General features: G+C 49.2%; 1 protein-coding gene across 2 annotated transcripts in view; it reads right to left on the bottom strand.

Annotated features, from left to right (window-relative positions):
* Positions 1-20,268, bottom strand: part of RGS3 (regulator of G protein signaling 3) — a 128,284-nt gene that overhangs the window by 89,315 nt on the left and 18,701 nt on the right. For both annotated transcript variants that reach the window (XM_063082220.1, XM_063082221.1), the window contains exons 3-11: positions 19,857-19,915; positions 18,685-18,779; positions 17,646-17,714; positions 10,211-10,271; positions 8,966-9,056; positions 8,301-8,356; positions 2,302-2,383; positions 1,386-1,491; positions 235-586 (exon numbers count right to left, since the gene is read on the bottom strand). In XM_063082220.1, the coding sequence (XP_062938290.1) occupies positions 235-586; positions 1,386-1,491; positions 2,302-2,383; positions 8,301-8,356; positions 8,966-9,056; positions 10,211-10,271; positions 17,646-17,714; positions 18,685-18,779; positions 19,857-19,915 (971 nt within the window). The remainder of the gene's footprint in view (positions 1-234; positions 587-1,385; positions 1,492-2,301; positions 2,384-8,300; positions 8,357-8,965; positions 9,057-10,210; positions 10,272-17,645; positions 17,715-18,684; positions 18,780-19,856; positions 19,916-20,268) is intronic.

Raw genomic sequence — 20,268 nt, forward strand, 5'->3', positions numbered from 1 at the left:
AATTTTCCAGCCTGTGCATCCCCTGGATCTGTGCCCTGAGGCCACACAGACCCATCTGCTCTCTCCACCCAAACCAGCCTTGCAGAGGCCAGAGCTAGCATACACCCCACCTCCTTGCTCGACACCCTCAGTCCCTTGTAGCCTCCTTATAACACAATTTTGAGTCTTGGAGTCTTCCTGACCTCCCACAGGGACCCAATGCCCTTTCACCTTCCCCACATCAGCTGTCCATACCTGGCTCCCAGGGTTCAGCGGGGCCAGGATGATGTAATTGGGGTCGGTGGGGGCAGTGGCACGGGACAGAGCAGGCAGGGTATGCTGGCCCCCACGCTTGGCCACCTCAGTATAGCGCTCCCAGCCACCAAGCAGCAGCCCATCTGAGCTGTCACACACAAGGTGGCAGCTGTGGCGCTGCTCAGGCCGTGCCTGGGCCCCATGGGTGCAGTTCTTCTCCCGTTTGTTGGGGGGTGACAGAAGGTCATGTGTTGACTTGCAGGAGGCACGCCGCAGGACCCCGCCGTCTGGCCCAGGCTTGACCTGGGGGACCATGCGCCACACAAGCAGGATGATCTCACTGGGACAGCTCCTGGAAGTTGGGGGATCACACAGTGAAGTTGAGCCTGGGGAAGACCAATATCAGCCAGGGTGGGGGCCTGCAGGGCAGAGAGGAAGAAGAAGGGAAGAGGAAGCAGACACAGGTAGAAGCCCCCAGCCCAGTATCAGGGCAGGAAGAGATGCAAGAGGCCATTTAAAGCAGAGAGAGCAAAGGAGTCTCTTAGGTCAACTCTAGTTGACTGGACGTGGCTGAGAAGGACCCTGAGGCCAAGGCCAAGTTGAACAGGAAAGAGCACCATACTCAACTCATGATGCCTGTCATGGGCAAGATATAAGTGAGCAGGAGCAAGTGAGCCACCTAAATGCAATCCGTCCTCTGGTCATTCGAGAAGCAAACCTAAAATGGGGCCATTGGGGTTTTACCCCAGGGGTCAAAATTCAAGAGACAAACATTTTAAAGAATAATTTTTTAATTGTGCAATTGAAATATTCGCAACATCTATATGTCCTTAAAAACAATGGGCTTAGCTCTTTTGGTAACAGGAGTAATAAGCTGAAGAGGAAAGCAACCCCCTGGAGTCACATCATGAACCACAGGGCCTCTTTGATAGCTTCTTCCCCGCTGTGTGCTCTGGGACCCAAAATTGCTCTGAGCCCAAACCTTCCAATTTCAGGCCAAGAAACTGACTCTCTGAGGAGCAAAGTGAATTGCTCATGGCTGGGCAAAGGAGGGAGCAGCAAGAGCAGGGCTGGGCGAGGCAGTGTGCCCAGGGCTGGGGGGAAGAAGTGCCATCAGCCTGAGGCCCCAGGCCGCCCGCTGTCCCTGTCACCGGATCTCGTGTGCCAGCTCCACGCATTTCCAGTGCTCCACAGGCCTCTCATTCAGTTGCAGTACTGTGTCCAGCTGCTGCAGCCCTGCCTGCTCTGCCGGGCCCCCTGCAGGAACAAAGAAAAGCCAGTCAGGGGCCCCCAAAGCCCAAGCCCCTCAAAGGACCTGGAGTCCTTTATTTCCGTGGTGACTTCAGACAAGGGCCGCCCTTTTTCTTTCAGTTTCTCCGTCTGTGAAATGAAGGGCCAAGCTTGGTGGCTCTCGAGGGCCTTGAAGGGAGGTACCCCTTTGCCCTCATCCCCACCCTGCCTGCCTCCCCCTAATGCTGGCTCACCTCTCTGCTGCTCACCCTCCACCCATCCCCTCCCCCTCCCCAGGGCCTCCTACCCCAGTGAAAACCCTTCCCTGCTGCCAGGCTCACACGCTTCCTTCCTTCCTTCCATGCCATTCACTGAGCACCCACCTCTTGCCCTCTCTGTGCAAGCACTGGGGACACCCTGACCACTGAGCACTGGCTTTTGCCCTTAAGATGCCTACTCCGTGATTAGGAGAAATCTTTCATTCAGGAAAAAAAAGGAAAGAATGACAAGTTTTAAGTGCTAATTGGGCTTGCAATAGGATAAAATCCAATTCCAAACAGAGCTCATAAATGACTCTCATTTTCCCCTGCAGACATTACTGAAAATATAGGTTGAGTTCCTGTTCAAAATGATTGGGAAACAAAATATAAAAATCTATTTTCATTTTGATAAAAACAAAAAAAGAGTGGGCATATTTTCGTAAACCTCAGTCTCATCTGAAAATATTATTTTGTTTTAAAAAACCAGGACACTTTGCTCCAGTTTAGGGCTCCCCTTTCATTTTCAACCTCTGTTTGCAAAGCCCGGGTGCACAGCAGGCAAGTGAGGCTCACTTACCAGAATCCACAGCCTGGACTCGAACCGGAGAGTCACAGCAGATGGTGAAGCCAAAGCCGTCCTTCCCCCTCGGGATGGTGATCTAGGACACAGCCCTGCTCAGTCACTCCCAGAAGCTGCGAGGCCACTACCTCTGCTCCAAGGTTGGGAAGCCCAGAGCCACCCTCCTCTCTAAGGGAAATGGAGCCAACTAGGAGCTGGTCAGCCCCTCGCTATCCCTATCTCAGCCCAGGCATCTTGAGCACTGGGTTGTGGGCCAAGCAGGAAGGCTGACAGGAGGGAAGCCCAGGTCAACACGGGGAGAGCCTGGGGTGGACAAGGTCTTGGAAGAGCAAACCACGCCCTCCTCAGCCCCAGCCCTTTACCCCAGGGCCCCCTGGAGCTGCACACCTCCACCTGGCCCATGATTCATTGCCTTCCTCGCTCCCTTCTTCCTTTCCCACAGAGGTTCACAGAGCACTGGCCCAGGGCTGGCCCTGTGCTTAGGGTCCAAAGACAAAGCCACCCTAGTTGCTCTCTCCCAAAGCATAGGGGAGGGAACTGGGACACACTCACTCGATCTCCAGGCAAAGAGTCAGAGGAAGAGTGCCAGGGTTCTATGGCTAGGGCCTCAAGGCATCCAGTGAGGCCTCCCACGTGAGGGGCAGGGAGGGCCCACCTAGATGAACCTGAACTAGCCACTGACCTCACTTTGCCTATTGAGGCCCATGTGCATGGCAGGTCCACAACTCTACTTTCAGAAGTTCCATGAAAGGGCCCTGCCATCTGGATGTGCTTTTCTAACCAACACACAATTATTGAGCTCCTACTGCATGCCAGGCTCTGCTTAGGTACAGGGTCATGAGGCCTTGGTCCCCGGCTCCCAGAGGGGCATGAGGATACACAAATCTCTCCAAAGCAAAGCAGGGCACCACAAGCAATAGAGTAAAACATGACAGCAGTGCTGCGAACATTCCTTTGTGCTTTGACTTTTGACTTGGCACGTGGCGGCATCCCACCAGCACAAGGATGCAGTGTGCAGTGTTGTCCCCTGGCTCATTCAGGCTTCTAAAGGAGCAAAAGTCAGAAAAGGGGTTCAGTGGGGTCCCCAGAGACTTCCTAGGAGAAATGGGACTTTGAGTAGGCCTGATGAGGCATGGGGAAGAGTATCCTGGGCAAGTTCAGGAAGAAGCCAGCTCAGCAAGCCCACAAAAGGTCAAGGTTGTTGGTCTTGTCAGGAGACTTCTGTCTCCTCCTTCGAGGGTTGTCTCTTTAAGGCTGGTGCCTGCATTCACCTCCTGGCTGTCCCCAGACCAGGCATGAGAGAGGTGAGGAGGAGGGGCCCTAGGGTGACAAGGCCCTTGGAAGCTGCTAGGGCCCATGAGGCTCTGCTTCCCACCAGCCCCAGGCCTGGATTCAAAGCAAGTTTGTAAAACAGGAAATCTGACAGACAAGGGGAAGGGGGAGGGGGCAGGAAAATACCCTGTTCCCGTAAGAATTCTGGGAAAACACGCAGCTAAGACAGGAAGAGAAAAAAATGGAAAGAAAGAAAGAAAAACAAAGCCAGGAGTGAGTGCAGAAAGCTAGAGGAAAGGAAAAACTACTAGTTGCTGGGCCCACCTGAGGCCGAGAGATGTCTAGAGCTGGTCCACTCCATGGGACCTGCAGGGATTTTTAGGGGCCTCACAACCCACCCCTCAACCCAAGCAGAAGCAGGGATCTCAAACCCTTTCTACCACTTCCCCAGTCCTAGCCTACCACAGGGCCACAGCTCCTCCTGCCTGGAAAACAGGTCCCAGCACCTGGGCTCTGGGCTAACAGCTTTCGAATAGTAGCCCCAGAGTTGAGTCTGGAGAGAGGGAGTTGTTCCAACAAAACAGCCTCCCCCTCTCACATCCTGGTCCCCTCATCCAGGCAGTACTGTGGACTGGATTCCTCTCTGCCTCCCTGGGCACCAGCCAGCCCAGACAACAGTGTAATCCAGCTGGGGGGTACGAAGGAGGAGAAGAGGAAAGGGTGTCAGGAAGCAAGCCCACCTCACAGCTCAGAGTGAGGGCTGGGACTACATGAAGGAAGCAGAATCATGCTTGTCTGTCATGGTCAGTGACCACGATGAGGGCAGTGTCCAAAGAAGCTGATCATCCCTGCAACCCTGAGGGAATGCAGGGCTAGTTTTAGTATGCCCATTTTACAGAAAGGGAAACCAAGGCCCAAAGTGAGTAAGGGCTGCCCTCTGCTCTCAGCTCTCCCTATGACCTTGGGCCTCACAGGCAGGAGGTGCCCTGACTCCCAGGCAGCTCTTGACAGAGGCTGTCCCTCCTGGGAGTGGTTCTCGCTCTTTCCTGTCCAGGGAAGGAACTGCTGCTGCTCCCATGTCTCAGCCATGGCAGCATCTCACTTTTGCTCTCCTGCCTGGTTTCTGGTCCTCTGCCATGCCTCAACTTCAGTCCTCAGTGCAGCCATTTATTGAACACTTCCTAGATGTCATGGTAGACACTGAGCCAGGCACTTCGTACATATCGTCCCATTTACTCTTGTCACATCTCGCCTCATTATCACTGGGCTTTCTTTTACTGACAAGGAGATTGTGGCTCAAGAGGGCAGGACCTGAGAGCTGAGAAGGCTGGAGAGAAAACACTGGGGTCCCCTAGTGGCCAGATGCCAAGGGCACGGGGCCCTTCTGGGCATCTCCCTGGGACCTAAGCACTGCCTGTCAGAGGAGTCAGGACCCAGATTTCAGTCTGATCATTAAAACATACAGAAGGACTTCTCCATATTTTTTAAATCAGAACAATTTGAACATTCCAGCTTGAACATTCCCAAAATCTGGACATGCCTTGCCTTCACCTCCCTGACCCCATTCCTTTTTAATAAAAAAATTCCTCATCACAGTTCCATAAGAGGCTCAGAGGCTAACGAGATCATCGCTCCCCACTCTGCCCCACCCTCCAAGACTGGAGGCTGAGAAGCCAGACCCTCTTGGTGAAGGTGAATTCCAAAGGAATCCTGAGCCACCTCAAGGCATCAGGGCTATGTGGAGGAAAATCCCGTGTGCAGACATAAACACAGAAACATCCAATCTCGTGGACAAGCACAATCAAACACATGCAGAGGGCAGAACAGGCACTGCTCTCCATCAGAAGGAGAGAAAGTTGGCAAAAATACAAAACTCCCCTACAGAAACACCCCCTCCTCCAAATAAAAAGAACAGAAAGCTAGATAATCTCACCAGGGACACCACACAGTCAGTGGTTAGGACTATGCACAGAGCTGGGCCTCACCTGTCCCTAAAATAGGACGGTAGGTAACAGGCAGGACCTCTGCCCTTCCCCGGATCTAAATGAGCCTGCCAAGGAACAGGAGGAGGCAAGGAAGGCCTTGTAGGGAGAGAGGTCCTGCAGGGTGAGCCCCCTCTTCTGACCCCCAACACCCCACAGACCCTACCCCAAAGGGGCCAGCACCCACCTGGCGGTAGCGTCGCTCTGAGCACACCTTGCACAGCCCATTGAAGCGGTTCATGGCTGCGGGTCCTGCCTCAGCTGCTGCCCCATGAAAACCCAGCTCTCCCCCAGCAGCGGGAGCCCGCACTGCGCCCGTCAGCCTGGCATGACCGCCCTGGGAAGCCCGCCCCACAGAAGAATGGCAGGAAATCACCTCTCACCTCCCCAAGCCCTGTCTGTGCTGTGTGCCTCTGCACGATAAGCCTGAAGGCTTCCTGAAACCTCAGAATGACAAGGAAGAGGGAGAGTTTTATATTAAAATTCCTATCAACTAGTTAGTATTCCCCGGGCCCAGCGGGGAGAGGGCGCCTTTGTTCTGGCTGCATTCTCCGCCATGGGCCACTTTGTGATTCCAATGTTCTCACAAACATCCCTCACTGGAGGAGAACCCAGGCAGAAAACACTGTTGCTCCATAACAACGCCACCTCCCCCGCAACTCCCAGGGTCCCCAGTAGTAAATACAGGGGACTAACTCAGCCTGAAGAATCCACAGACACCTTGGAGGGTTGCAATCACAGACATCCCATCTCCAGACAGGGAACAGAAGACATTTGGAGCCTGAAGCCCTGCCCACCACTCAGAAGCTAATTTAAAAGTCAGCTCCCGCATCCATGTAAGCAGCTGCTTTAAGGATCTGCTGATACATGAACCATAAAGTCAAATGTGGAAGGGATTTCCCAGTCATCAGATGATACAGCCTCCTCATCTCACCAGTGAAGAAATAGAGGCCTGTAAGAGGTTATGGTCACACTGCAGGACAGTGCCTTCCAGTTACAGGGTCACGTCCTATAGAGCAGCGCATGGTTAACCCAGCCCCCTCTGCTCATCTCAGAGCCCCTGGGGAAGCCACCCATCCATTCACATCCTTGATAACAGAGGCTCTTGGTCCAGCCCAGCTTTGGTTACTATGTGACCATGGGCAGGTCACCCAGGTTTCTAGGCCTTCATCTCCCTACCTACACAATGCAGGAGTTGAACAGGTAACCTCTGAGGGCTCTCTCCCAATCCCAACTAAGCCTATGACAATCACACCCTCTTTGCTGAGTCCTATGGACATCTCTGAGTGTGCAAGCTCAGGAAAATCCAATGCACCTCAGAACAATGCCCCCAGGGGTTCAAGGTCTGTTTTCAGAATCCAGCATAAAGCAGGACTTCCCCAAGCCACTGAGAAACCTACACTGTGGATGTCCGTGTAATTCACACATATCACCAGGGAAGCACTCTGGTCACCATCCCCTCTGTGCTCGGTAAGTACAGAGAGAGGGAGAAAGGTTTTTGCAGCTCCCCACTAAAGCCAGAGGAAAGCTTTTAAACTCCTAATGAGGCCACAGAAAACAGACCTGGCAAGTTACTTTCATGCTATTCTATTCAATAAGGTAGTGACTAGACACATGTGCAAGGTAAATTGAAATTAATTAAAACTAAATAAAAGTTAACATTCAATCCCTCAGTCACACTAGCCTCATTTCAACTGCTCAACAGCACAGGCAGCAAGTGGCTACCATATTAGACAATGCAGCTCCAGACTGTGTGCTCCTCTAGGGCAGGACCTAGGACTTGTTCATGGATATATCCCAACTCCCAAAACACAGCAAAGGGCTGGCCTACATAGGTGGAAATATTTAATGACTGAGTGAGTGAATGAATTGAGTCAATGAAAGTTAAAGTGTTTTGCAGATTACAATACACCTGTATGTAAGATATTATTGTGCAATATATCAACATCATACTTTCTCAACTAGGCCACCCTCAGGAGGCAGTGTGGAGCAGTGCACTTGGGAGGCAGCCGGATTTTACTCAGAGCCTGCTGTCACCACTTGCTGGCTGTGGGACCATGGAGAGTGACCTAACATCTCTAAACCTTATGCATCCCTCATCTGTAAGATGGGGAAGTAACAACTATCAGGGCTGGTGGAAAGCTGACAGTGAGAATTAGATAACAGCACCTGGTACAGAAAGGCTAATCAATCACTGAGAGTTTGGTTTTCCCTCTCTCAGTTGTTAGAGAAAACAGCAACTAAGAATTACCTGCCATGCCCTGCAAAGAGACAGATGAATTTTGGAGAATTCTCTCCAGATTCAAAGTTCTAATGGAGTGAGAACCCATCAATCTCAGGTTCAAAATTATGGCTGCTCCCTGACATCAAGCGGGCCTGACCTGAGAGGGTGATTTGGCCACAGGACCAGGAGAAGCAGGGGCCTAAGGGGGCCTATGAGAGGACTTAGCTTCCAGAGACCAAATGTCAGTAAGGTCCAGACTCCTGCATTTCCAGCGGCAGGGACCTGGCTCTTTCCCCTCCCCTGCTATGATCATGAATAACCTGAGAAAAGCATTTATTTCCTATAATAAACCTTAGGAAAGTCAAAAATAATCACTTCAGTGCACAATTTGCTGAGTTTCAAGCACCAAATGTTGCCCTCTTTGGGGGTTTCCTGGGTCAACGGACTGACAAGGAACATTAGAGCCCCTGGAGCAACGCTCAGGTACCACCAGCCCTGCCAGGCTTGTCTCCACCTACCTTGAGTTTCTCACCATTCTCAGTGTCCCCACTTCCTGACATTCTCAGCAGCGGGTCTGGAAGATGACAAGACTCAGAAAGCTTCTGTAAGCATGTAAGGGTCCATTCCACAGACCACCCAGAGGATGAGGCTGGGCAACAGGCCCATGTGGCTCCTCAGGCCACTCCTGGCCACCAGGATATGGGGATGCCTGAGGCTTGGGTCAGGCAAGGGCTCAGGAGCCAGGGCTGTATGTGGGAGGGACAGAACTGAATCCAAGTGCTGAGCCTCAGGGCTCATAGTAGGGCCTAAATGCACTGTCTGTAGAGGGGGGCACCCCAAGGTCATCAAGGCAGCCTAGAGGGGATCCCTGAGACACGGAGCCTGGGAAGCCATCGGGGAAGCATCTGAAGCCAGCCCTCTGTGGGGGAGGGGAGCTGAACCATGTGGGGTCAGGCCCATAACCCTCTCCAAGGAAAGGCCTACCAGATAAAAAAGTTGTCATGGGCAAGAGGCTGCCTGAAGCCCACATCCTAGCAGGTGCTCGTGAGAAGGCCCTGGACTCAGTGGCCTCATCACAGCCTGGGGTGACAGGTGCCACAGAACACAGGGACTGATGCTACTCTGCAGGAAGGGAGGAAGAGGGGAAGTCTTGGGGAAGAAGCTGAAGGGGGTGTGCACTCACCTCTCAGGAGCTGCAGTCGACGCCTGGCCACCTTCAGGTGCTTGGTCCGGCCCAGGTCCTTCCCCAGAAGGTAGTACCAGCCACTGATCTCCTGTCATGAGAGCAGGAATGACACACTCAGAGGAGGCAGAGGGCACAGTTCAGGCAGCCACCAACCCCCTTCAAAAAGTGGCAGCTAGATACCCTCCCTAGGAGAGACAGATACTCCAGCCTCCCTACCCCAAGACTGCCACGCCTACACCTCCAGGAAGCCTGCCCTGATGCTCTGGGCAGAGCTGGTCCTCCTCTCTGCTGAATTCCCACAGCCTCTTATCCCTGGAGGACAACCATCTGCTCGCCTGACCACCTCCCCTACTAGGTTGTGCACAGGCTCTTTGATGTGCCTGACACTGTGCCTGGTATGCAGTAAGAACCCAATAAATGTTTGTTGACAGAACAGAAAGGAGCAAGTGAAAGAGGAATGGAGAAGGAAAAAAAAAAAAAATAGGCATTCTGAGGCTCCTGAGCAGTCTCCTGGGGACCATCTTCTCCAAAGTCAAGGCTGCAGTCAAGGGATCATTGGGACCCACACACAGCATAAAGAATCTTCAGCCATCCACCCCAGACTTCACTTCTAGGACACAAAGCTGGGTGGCAGGGCCATGCAGCAGGCCACCAGGACATTTCCAGAGATGTACAAAAGGAGTGCATCCCTCCCCTGCTCAACACCATACAGTTTGGGGAGTGCATTGCACAGTAGAGATGGATAAGGGACTGATGACCCACAGGGAGGGATCTCGAGATCCCAAAGAGTCCTCACCCAGCTTGAGCAAAAGCTCTGTAGAGGATGGTGCTGCTCACTCAGAAAGAGGTGGTACTTGCTAGATTCAGAAATATCAGACCTGGTAAATACACCAAGAGCAGACCATGAGAAGCACCTGGCCCTCCTCTTCCAGTGCAGGCCCAAGAGTGCTCGGGCCTAAAGGGATCTGCCAGTGTCCCTAATGGCAAACACTAGACTCAGAGCTTCCTGGGAGGACTTGGGGCTGCCTAAGAACTGCCCCCTGGCAAGATAAACCATGAAGGGGACCCAAACCCTCAGCTAAGCAGGTGACAGACAGTGTTGTTATTCAGGTCACTAAGCATCTGTCTCAGTGGGGCACCATCTCAGATTGAAGCCCCACCCAAGAGCTCCCAGAGAAAGGCTGCCTGTACCAGCCGTGGCCTAGGTGGGACGACCCTGTCAGAAGCTTCCATAGGACCCACCTTGTCCGGAGCCAGGAGAGACTTCACCCCAAAGCTCATACAGCCAATGAGTCCACTCTGTCTGAGAGAACAATAGAGGCTGAGTCAGCACCTTTTTGTTGGGCTAACTTGGGAGGTGGATTATCAAGTATCACATAGGTTTGCCTGATCCACTGTGGTTTACAAAGTACTTTTACCTGCATCGTCTCATTTGATCCTTCTGATTTTGTGAGGTAAGCTTGAAAGGAGTTATCTCCATTTTACAGAGGAAAAAATGGGGGCTCCAAGTTGGTTCCCTTCCCAAGGTCACAGGACTAGTTAGTGTGTCAGGGGGTAGGGGAGCACGAGGGGGAAACCAGCATCCTAAGCCTGGTACAGCACTCCCTCCACCAACCACAGAACTACCTCACAGGTTTTAACTGTTCTGGTGCTGGGTAGATCTGAAGAGCTGGTCCCCACAAGGCATCTCAACTCCCATATCACTTAATGATGTTCAGTCAAAGAAAAAGTTATGGGACCTCAAGCTCAAGAAACTTTATCTCAGGTCCCAGCAGGACCTAGGCAGTTCTTAGATAGATACAGATCAAGGTTCTAACCAACTTGACACACAAAAGTTGCTAAAGTCAACCTGACATGGCTGCCAGTGGGCCAGGTAGACATGAGCCAGTTTCAGGCCCCATGGGAATGCCAGACTATGGCAAGGGGCTGAGTTCAATCTGGTCCTTGGTTAAATGTAACTCAAAGTTCCTGAAGAATATCCACCATGGAGCCTTAACATCCAACAATCAGGGACTGATTAATATTTGCCAGCTTTTAATAATGATGGCATAGATTAATATTAATGAAATGCACAAAAAACACAAAACCTTGCTACTGTTAGAGAAGAGGAAGGTTACAAAGCTGTAACAAAACCTCAGTTTACTGAGAAAGACACCCACAAAAATACTAACAGTGGTTGTATATGATAGGTGGGATTATTAAAGATTTTTGTTTTTTTTATTTGAGTTTTTACTATTTTCACATTTTCACAGGGAAGAAGCAGTACTTTTGTTATCAGAAAAAAAACTATAAATATATCTTTAAGAACTTCAACTGTACCATATCCTGCTCTATTTTAACACTAGAGTTGTGTGTGTGTGATGTGTGTGTTTTTATGTTCTCTCCTACTGCATCCCCAACTCAGACCCATTCATAGACTGGTTTAATAACTATTAATTGGGAAGCATCGTGGATATATCCACTGGAGCAAAACCCTGACAGTTGACTTCAATATCTGAAAGAGCCACATAGGTGAGGGATTCAGCCTATCCTGTGGAAGACACAATATCAAAGCCAAAGATGGAATGGGCTGCCTGGATATGTAGGGAACTCCCTAAAGATGTGCCTCCCAGGAACCTGGTTTAGGGGGCCTGAGCTAGGGCAGCAATTTTAACCAGGAGTGTGCCACAGAACTACCTGAAGAGCCTTTCAACACCTGTGCTCCAGAGCTTGCTCCTCTAGACCCAAATCCAGTTGGCCCAAGTGGGATCCAGCATGGGAGCCTGGAGAAAGCTCCCCAGGGGATCCTGCAGAGCACCCACCCATGCCTGCACCAGTCAAGGACCAGTGGTCTCGAAGGTCTCTATAAATACATATTGTTTGGATTCTCTGGAAAGGGTGCGGCTTACCATCTGACAGTCCTAAGCAAAACAAAACTATCTTCTCCCAGGCAGCCAAGACAAGTGAGGGGTGGGGATGCAGAGTGCTGGGGGTCCGGTCCCCAAAACTGGTCCATTTGCTGCAAATCCACACTCTGAACTACAACTGTGGGGCTGCCTCTGTGCCTGGCTGTCTCTCACCAGCTGCTCTCGCTCCACTACTCTTCCTGTGCCTGCTTCCTCCAGCCTTGGCTCCGTCTGCTCCACTCTTCTTTGCCCCCTCCCATCATACAAAGCCACATTAATAATCTCCTCAAAGAGGACAATGCGGTCACCCCAATAAAGTGACACTTCCACATCCACCTCCCAAGCCACCACCAAAAATAAATACTCCTCCCTCTTGGGAAGAGGCCAAGTCAGCACTAGCAGAACACAGCTGCGGTGACCATCATAAGCAACAGACACTAATCTGAGCTGCCATTCCAGAAAAGCCTTGTCAAGACTTTGCCAGAGTCATCCTACTGGTTTAATTTTGTTTGTCAACTCACTCAGGAGAAACCCAGCTGGTGTCTAGATGCCTGCACTGCCTTGCTGTATACTTTTGTTTCATACTGACTATAGCTGAAACTTTCTAATCTTCAGGCTGATGCATTAGCTTGGCTGCCTCTCCCTGCTCTTCAGTAAGTGGAATTTTCATTCTCCGGGCTTAAAGAATGTTCAGTGGTTAATAGTCTCGCTTGAGCTCTGCTTCCTGCTAACAGGCATCCAATGACTTCATGATCATTCATGCAGAGTAAATTGTCACAATTAATGTCCATAAGCAGGAACCTCTAAGTGTTCTTCAAGTAGCTACTTCTTAGGCCTGCTTTGAAAAACCTTTGGAGGAAGAAAGACTTCTTTCACAAGCAACCTGAGTATATGATAATATAGGGGTCAGTTTATAAACTGTGGAACTAACATTCACCCTGAAGACTGCCTGAAATTTCACAAGGTGCAAAGTCTCTGGAACCAAAACTTGGTTACTTCTGACTGCCAAGGCCTGAGCTCTGGGCTTGGTGCACTTGGTGAAGTGAAGGCTTGACAAATGGATGAATCCATCATGCCTATAGTTAGCAGGCACTGGGCAAGAAGCTGCAGCATTAAGGAAACAAGCCAAACACACAGGAATTTAAATAGCAGTTCAAGACAACGATACAGGGGATGTCACAGGACAGAGTGAGATTGACAGATGAACAGTACAGGCAACAAATTCTGAAGGCTTAGGGAGGCAAGAGGTAGTTTAGGGCTGAGATGTTTGAAGAAGGCCTAATGAGTTGAGCCAGAGAAAATGAGAGGAAGAGCATTTCCGGCAGAGGGAACAACCAGTGCAAAGGCTCAGAGGTAACTTCACGGAAGACACATGGGGATAATACCCAGTTTACTTTTGAGCATAGCATGGGAGACCCACTGCAAGACAAAAATGTGTTATTTTTGAGGGAATGTACTTTAATTCTCCCTCTTAGGGGCCATAAACTATCTCTGTTACAGGGTTATATCATTTAATCTCAATTTATTTTTAATTTGATGGCTTAAATTGAACACATTTTTCCATTAGGCTTGGTACCCATAACTGGTCACAAGCTTTCTGACATTAGGCCATTGTACTTGGCACTGAGATCTTATTTATAGAATGGATTTAAAAAGAGAATGCACTCACAGTACCCAGGACAGTGCATGGCACATAGCAAGCAGGCCCTCCATAAATGTAGCTACCATAACATAAAAGATTATGTTCTTTAATTATATATGCATTTTTTAACTTGATACATAACATTATAATTCTCTCCAAGATTGTTCCTCTGGTCACAAGTTCTGAAAATGCTATGATTGAAACTAGAAGCTTCAGTCTCGCTTTCACCATATCATCAAATGAAACTTTTAAATACTTAGCTCCATATTCAATAATGTTGAGGAATTACTATTAATTTTTAAGTTTGATAATGTCATCATGGTTATTGTTTTTTAAGCCACCTTTTAGAGATATATACCCATGAGATGAGATGAGATAATGTCTGGGATTTACTTTAAAACAATCCACTGGAAGAGGGGGAAAGCAGGTGGGGCGTAGAAGAAATAAGATTGACTATATATTGATAATTAATGAAGCTGGGCTATGAGTACATAAGGGTTTATTATATGATAATTTCTACCTTTCCATACATTTGAAAATGTCTATAATTTTTTAAAATGCATGGAACCTTGAAGCTGAATGAAATCTTAAGAGATCACTGAATTTTACAGACAAGGAAACTGTGGCCCAGAGTGGGGAAGGGACTGACTCATGGTCCCACAGTGAGTCACAGGTAAGCCAAAGTCTACTGCTCTGAGGCCTGGTTCTCCTCGGTTCCCACTGCGATCACCATGATGAGCTGAAATCATCGGCCCTTCCCCAGAACTTCTTTGTCATTCATCTTATTTCTCTAATACAAATTTATAGTCAACACTGGAAGAATCATGAGAATTGATGGAACACATGCTTCCCTTTTATCTCCTCTCATTTCAAAATGTGACTACCACACATGTGGCTGGATGATTTATGTAAAACTACACATAATGCTATGAGAAGCAGCCCGAGGCCTGAGGAGCAAGCGTAGTGACACAGGAGTATGACTTTGGAGTCATTTATCACCCATGTGAGACAGTCAAGTATACTGTAATGTGGGCTTGGTGCCAGATTGCCTGGATTTGCATCTTGTTTTCATGACATCCTGGCTGTGTTACCTTGGGCAAGTTACATAACCTCTCTGTGCCTGTTTCCTCACCTGTATAAAAGCAACAATAATACCTACCTCATATGTATTGTGAGGATTAAGTTAGATAATGCATGGCATGTGCTTAGATTAATGTCTACACGGAATAAGTACTTAATAAATAGGAAATGTCACAACCTCAAGCAAGTTCCTGAGCCTTCACAAGCCTCAGTTTCCTCTTTTCTGAAGAGAAGGACAATAATAATTCCTACCTCTCAGGAATTAACTGAGATAATATACGTAAGGTGCTTGGCACAGAGAAGAGTTCAGTAAAATGTTTGTTTCCTTCCTTCTGTAATTGCCTTTCATATTGATAAGTTGAATGGCCACCCTTCAGAGAAGCACAATTTGATTTTCCAGTATGCAGCAGAGCTGAAGTTTCCTGCGATCACTCTGGCTGCCTCCTCCAGCTCAGAGGCCTTCTCATTCAGAAATGGATCGATAAAGGAGAGGGGACACGGAGAACACATGGAAGTTGAGCCAGCCTCACTGGGCTAACATTTTTAGACAGGACCATCTGCTCTGAAGGGAGGCCTGTCTGAGCCTGCTCTGTCCCCCTTGAGCTTTGGGCTGGGACTGTGACCACAAGTTTGGCTATGTTTTGTTTAATAAGGAATCTCACTTTCCCAAAATAGGCAACAAGTGGAGACACTGCCCCTGTCACGCTGCCTCTCTGGGTGCTGACTCACTTGTCCCAGCCTCACTTTCTTTTCCAAAACCGTGAACCGCATCACTGGCTCCTTCTCAGCAGCTTTGCCCAGCTTGCTCCATTCTTACAGGAGGAGAGATCACGGTGCAACACATAGCGCCCCCCATGGTTTGGTGTCTGCCTCCAGCACCCGCTCCAGTCCCTGCCTCCACCCAGTGGACTTGCTGGATGTCCGTCTACCTCTCCAGCACTCCTCCACTCTTTCCTTCAGGGCTTTCCCTTCATTTGCCTGTCCCTTCAAGACAGCGTTCTGCCCTTGGTCCTTGACACTCAGTGCTCTCCCTGGGTGGTCCTACCTGCTCAGGATTTCATCCACTACCTTTGTGGTCATGGCTGCTTCATCTCTACCACTGACACGGACCTCTCTATCCCCACCTCCAGGCTGGGAAAGGCAAGCCCTCCTACACAGATCGCACCTGGCTGCTCTCCAGGCACCTGTATCTCACCATCTCCCAAGTTGACTCAACTTCCCCTACAGTAAGCTGTCTTAGTTGGGGACACCGCCAGCTACCCAAGAGCTAACCTTGACTTCTCCCACTGCTCTCACAGCCAAATCACCACTAAGTACTGTTGATTTAATCTCCTAAATATGTCCTATTTCCCAGGCCCAAATCATCTCTCTCACAGATCACAAGCACCTCCTAGCTCCTCTCCAACCTTCCAAATACCTACCAAAGTGATAGATCTAGAATGCGCATCTATCATTCCCTTGGTCGACACCCTTCAGTATCTCCCAATGGTCAGATTCCCAAACACCAAACTGGCTACATGAGGTTCACCCTGTGAACTTGTCTAAATGCATATTTCTAGGCCCTACCCATGAAGATTTGGATTTAATCAACCTGTGTTCCTCACAAGTATCCCAGGTAATTCTGATGCACATCCAGGATTGAGAACCACTGGCCCTGAGGAGAAAACCCACACTCTGAAGAGAACCTATAGAATCGTCTGATTTGACTCATGCCAACCTCTTCATCTTATCTCTATCCAGTTCCTACTTTCACGTAACTCTCCAGCAACACCAGTGAGTTTGAAGATCCCTCCTCATTCCATCCCTGCCCTGTCCTCTCTACCAGTTCTTTCTTCTGTCCTTTTGCTTATGTACCCATGAGGCAGTACAGTGTGAAGAGTTAGGGCTCTGGGGTCCACCTGCCTAGGTTCCTGGCTCTACTCGTCACTGGCTGTGTGACCTTAAGCAAGTTGCTAACCTTTCTTAGCTTCAGTTTCCTCTTCCGAAAACTTAGGACAAAACCCCACTCTTCTTAGAGTTGTTGGAAGAATTAAATGAGATAATGCACTGTGAAACCCTGGCTCAAGGTCAGCACCCAGTACATGATTGCTCTTGTTATTAATGTGATGGATGTCCCCCTCCTCACCCACACCCCTAAGTCCCTATCGCTGACCCACAAGACAGCAGGATAGTCTCTGACTCCATGCACCCTCAGCACCTAGAATGTTTTTGCCACAGTCAATTGCTCTCACCCCCTCTCCTTAGCAGCCAATTATCACACTCACTATCCAGCACTTCTCCCTGGCTCTGGACTATCTGCCATTACTAATGACCATGTCTGTCCTCCTGTGTCCTGGGCTGCCTGCAAGATCAGCCTGTTTGGATTCTCCTACACAAAGCTTCTGTACTCCCTAAACCGGCCTCCTCTTGGCAGCCTGAGCCCACCATGCATATTCCTGCCTCCTTGCCTTTGCTCATGCTGTGCCCCTGCCTGGAATGCCCTTTCCAACCTTCTCTCCTTGTCTTAGTCTTAATCTCTGCCCAAGTTCAAAATCCCACTTTTCCCATGAAGCCCTTCTTGATCATCTCAGCCCGCAGTGAATTCTCCGTCTTTCCACACTCACTATCCTTATCACTCATTTTATGCCTTTATTCGTGCAACCAATATTTATTAAACATCTATGTGCTAGGCTCTAGGTACAGTGGTGACTAAGAAACAGGCCTATTTTTCATGGTGCTTAGAGTCCTGTGGATCTGAGTATGTGCATGCTGTGATGACTGTAATTTATCTCCATGCAGCACCTGGTGTCCCTCCTGAACAGTGGGTGCCTTGACAGCAGCACCCACATGTAGGCTGGTTGGCATCCCCAGTGGCCAACACAGTGCCTTGTTGTGCTCAGCAAATGCTCATTAAGAACACAATACTCAGCAATACCTGAAAGGATGGGGATTCAGAGGGTGGCAGCCTCTGCAGTTTAGTGTTGCCACTACCACTAACTTATCCAGCAGGCACTAATTGAGCCCTGCTGTATGCTGAATGCCACCCCCAGCCCAGAGCAGGGTCTCGCCTCAGCTCAGTAGTTCTGCTCACCTGGACTTACTGGCCCTGTTCCACACAGTAACCAGAAGACGCTTCTGATCGTCCTCTTCTTGGACAGGACTGCGAAACAAATCAGATGACTAAAGTGTTAGTAGGGCTGAGCTCCAGGCTGGATCCATGAAGGTCTTAATTGCAAAACTTTGGAAATAACCTAAACAGCTGGTAAGATAAACTATAGTAAAAACCGTGCGGGAGATGAGCACTTATATGCATAATAGAGTTTATATTACATTAAGGACAAAACGGAAGTTACAACACACTATTATTAAAAAATTCCATTTTTGTAAACATACACACCCACACAACTTAAAAGACCTGAAAAGAAATACAGCAAGGCATATCTGTCTGTGGGTAGTAGGGCTATGGGTGTTATCTATTTTTCATCTCATTTATATATTCTATTTTTTACAATAAGCAAAATTACCTTGCACAATGAGAAAAAAAATATATTACTAATTTTCATAAAAGGAAAATATAGAATGTCTATTACCTTCCCATTGGCCCCAGAGTTCAGAGATGGGGGAAAGAAATAATAACAACAATACCAGCTACCACCCTGCCAGGCATTGTGTTATACTGTCCCATCTACACCTCACAGATCTCTGAAGTTGGTACTATTATTAACCCCATTTTACAAATAAGGAAGCCGAAGCTCAGAGAGGTTACGAAGTTTAAATAAAAGGGGGGCAGAGAGGCCAAACATCCCTCAGCTTGGAAAATTCCTTCTGCTAAAGGAGAAAGCTTGGCCTGAGGCACAGTGGGAAATTTTCTACTCTCTTCAGGGGCTGCCAGCCCCAGGCTGGGCATTTCAGTTATGAGAACCAGCCAAGTGATACCTTATCACTGTGGACCTCACTGCTGGGCCTGGTGCCAGGGATGCAAGGACACAAGTGGATGAGAAAACAAAGACATCCTTTAGAAGTCAATGTTTTTCTGCTTAGATCTGTTTCTAGATTTGGCAAACAGAGCTGTTTCCAGATAAACACTCCTTCCCTCTCCTTTCCAGGACCCAGCTGCACCAGACTCTTACAAGAAGAAGTGCTCATGGAAAGCTGGGTCTCTGCAGTCTGGAATGGTCTGCGTCTTCTGATGGCATGGTCGATTATTTTCAGGAATCAAAGAAACCTTGAATTGGAGAAAAGTAAGCATTAGCTGATCTTACGGCCATGTATCATCTATGGCCAGCAGCTGACTCTGCACATCTCCAAGATAAAGGCTTCCCTGTGTCCTTCAAACCAGCCTCTGCAGAGGACAGCGTGGAGTCCCCACTGAGATGCTGGAAAGGAACAAGGAACCCAGGGCCAGAGGTATTTGAGTCAGATGCCAGGACAGGGCCTCATGGTAGGTGGTACCAAGAAGGCAGCCACGGGCCCAGCCAGAGATGGGTCATCAACTATCATCTCTGCTTTTCCTTCAAGCAGTGAGGTTTCCCCAAAAGCAAAAGGCCTCCTCTCTTCTAAGTTCCAGGAGCTACTAAGTACTCCCTTCACAGGATGCTCTGGATTAGCCTCCTGCCAAGGCCCCAAGTCCATGCTCTCGCCCCTGTCTCTTCTCCCCCCCCGACTCCAGTGCCCAGCCCTGCTCACAATCAAGTCCTTGCTTGCAGGGGATTCTAACCAGCCTGAGGGCTTCAGGAAGAACGCAGAGTGGTACATCAGGGCCTACACCCAACACTCCAGCTGCCACACTCTGAGAGGCTCCTGGCCTTTGGCTCTCACTAGAAGTAGACCCCTGCCCCTGCTGGGCCTCTGGCTTCTGCAAGGGCCCAACTCAGAAGGCTCTTCCAGTCCTCAGAGACTAGAAGACCCAACCCTTCATTCTACTGCCCAAATCTGGCCGTTTTGCAAATAGTTTTAGGGGAAAGAAGGTGAAGATGTTGCTTTTCACAAGAGGGCTTGGAATTGTCTATGGATTTTAGTCATCCACATGCTCACTGTGCCCATCTATGTGGATGGTTGAGATCAACTTTAAGATTCTAGCTCTTACAGGAAGCCCTAGGGACCAAGCTGGGCTAAGGAAAGGGGTCTATCCTAGCACAGGGCCTTATCACTGTGTCTAATAAATGCCTACTTACCAAATGAATAATACGGAAACCACCACCTCAAATGACCCCAGGCCCACAGGAATGCTGGGACCTTGGGACTCAGCCTAGTGACAGGGCCCCTCAACATCCTCCACCCCACCTGCAGCCCCATCATATACCTTCACATAGGAATCACAGACGCCAGGCTCTTTGCTCATCAGGCCTTTGCCTTCTATGACTAAAAGAGAATTAAAATGTTGGGGTAGGTGAATGAGAACACACACACACACACAGACACACACACACACAGACACACACACACACACACACACACACATATGTAAACACACAAATTAAAAGATCTGAAAAGAAAGGCATATCTGTGATTCTATGGGCTCAATCTGTCCCCCAAAAGTTCATGTGTCGGAAACTCTGCCCCCATTGCAACAATGTTAGTGGGTGGGAAATTCAATTATGGTATCTGAAAGGTGGGGCTTTTAAGAGGTTTTGGATCATGAGGACTATGCCCCCATGAATGGATTAACCCATTCATGAAGTAATAGGTTAATGGTTTAAATGGATTACCATGGG

The sequence above is a fragment of the Cynocephalus volans genome, chromosome 17 (assembly GCF_027409185.1).
Source record: "Cynocephalus volans isolate mCynVol1 chromosome 17, mCynVol1.pri, whole genome shotgun sequence".
NCBI classification, from domain to species: domain Eukaryota; kingdom Metazoa; phylum Chordata; class Mammalia; order Dermoptera; family Cynocephalidae; genus Cynocephalus; species Cynocephalus volans.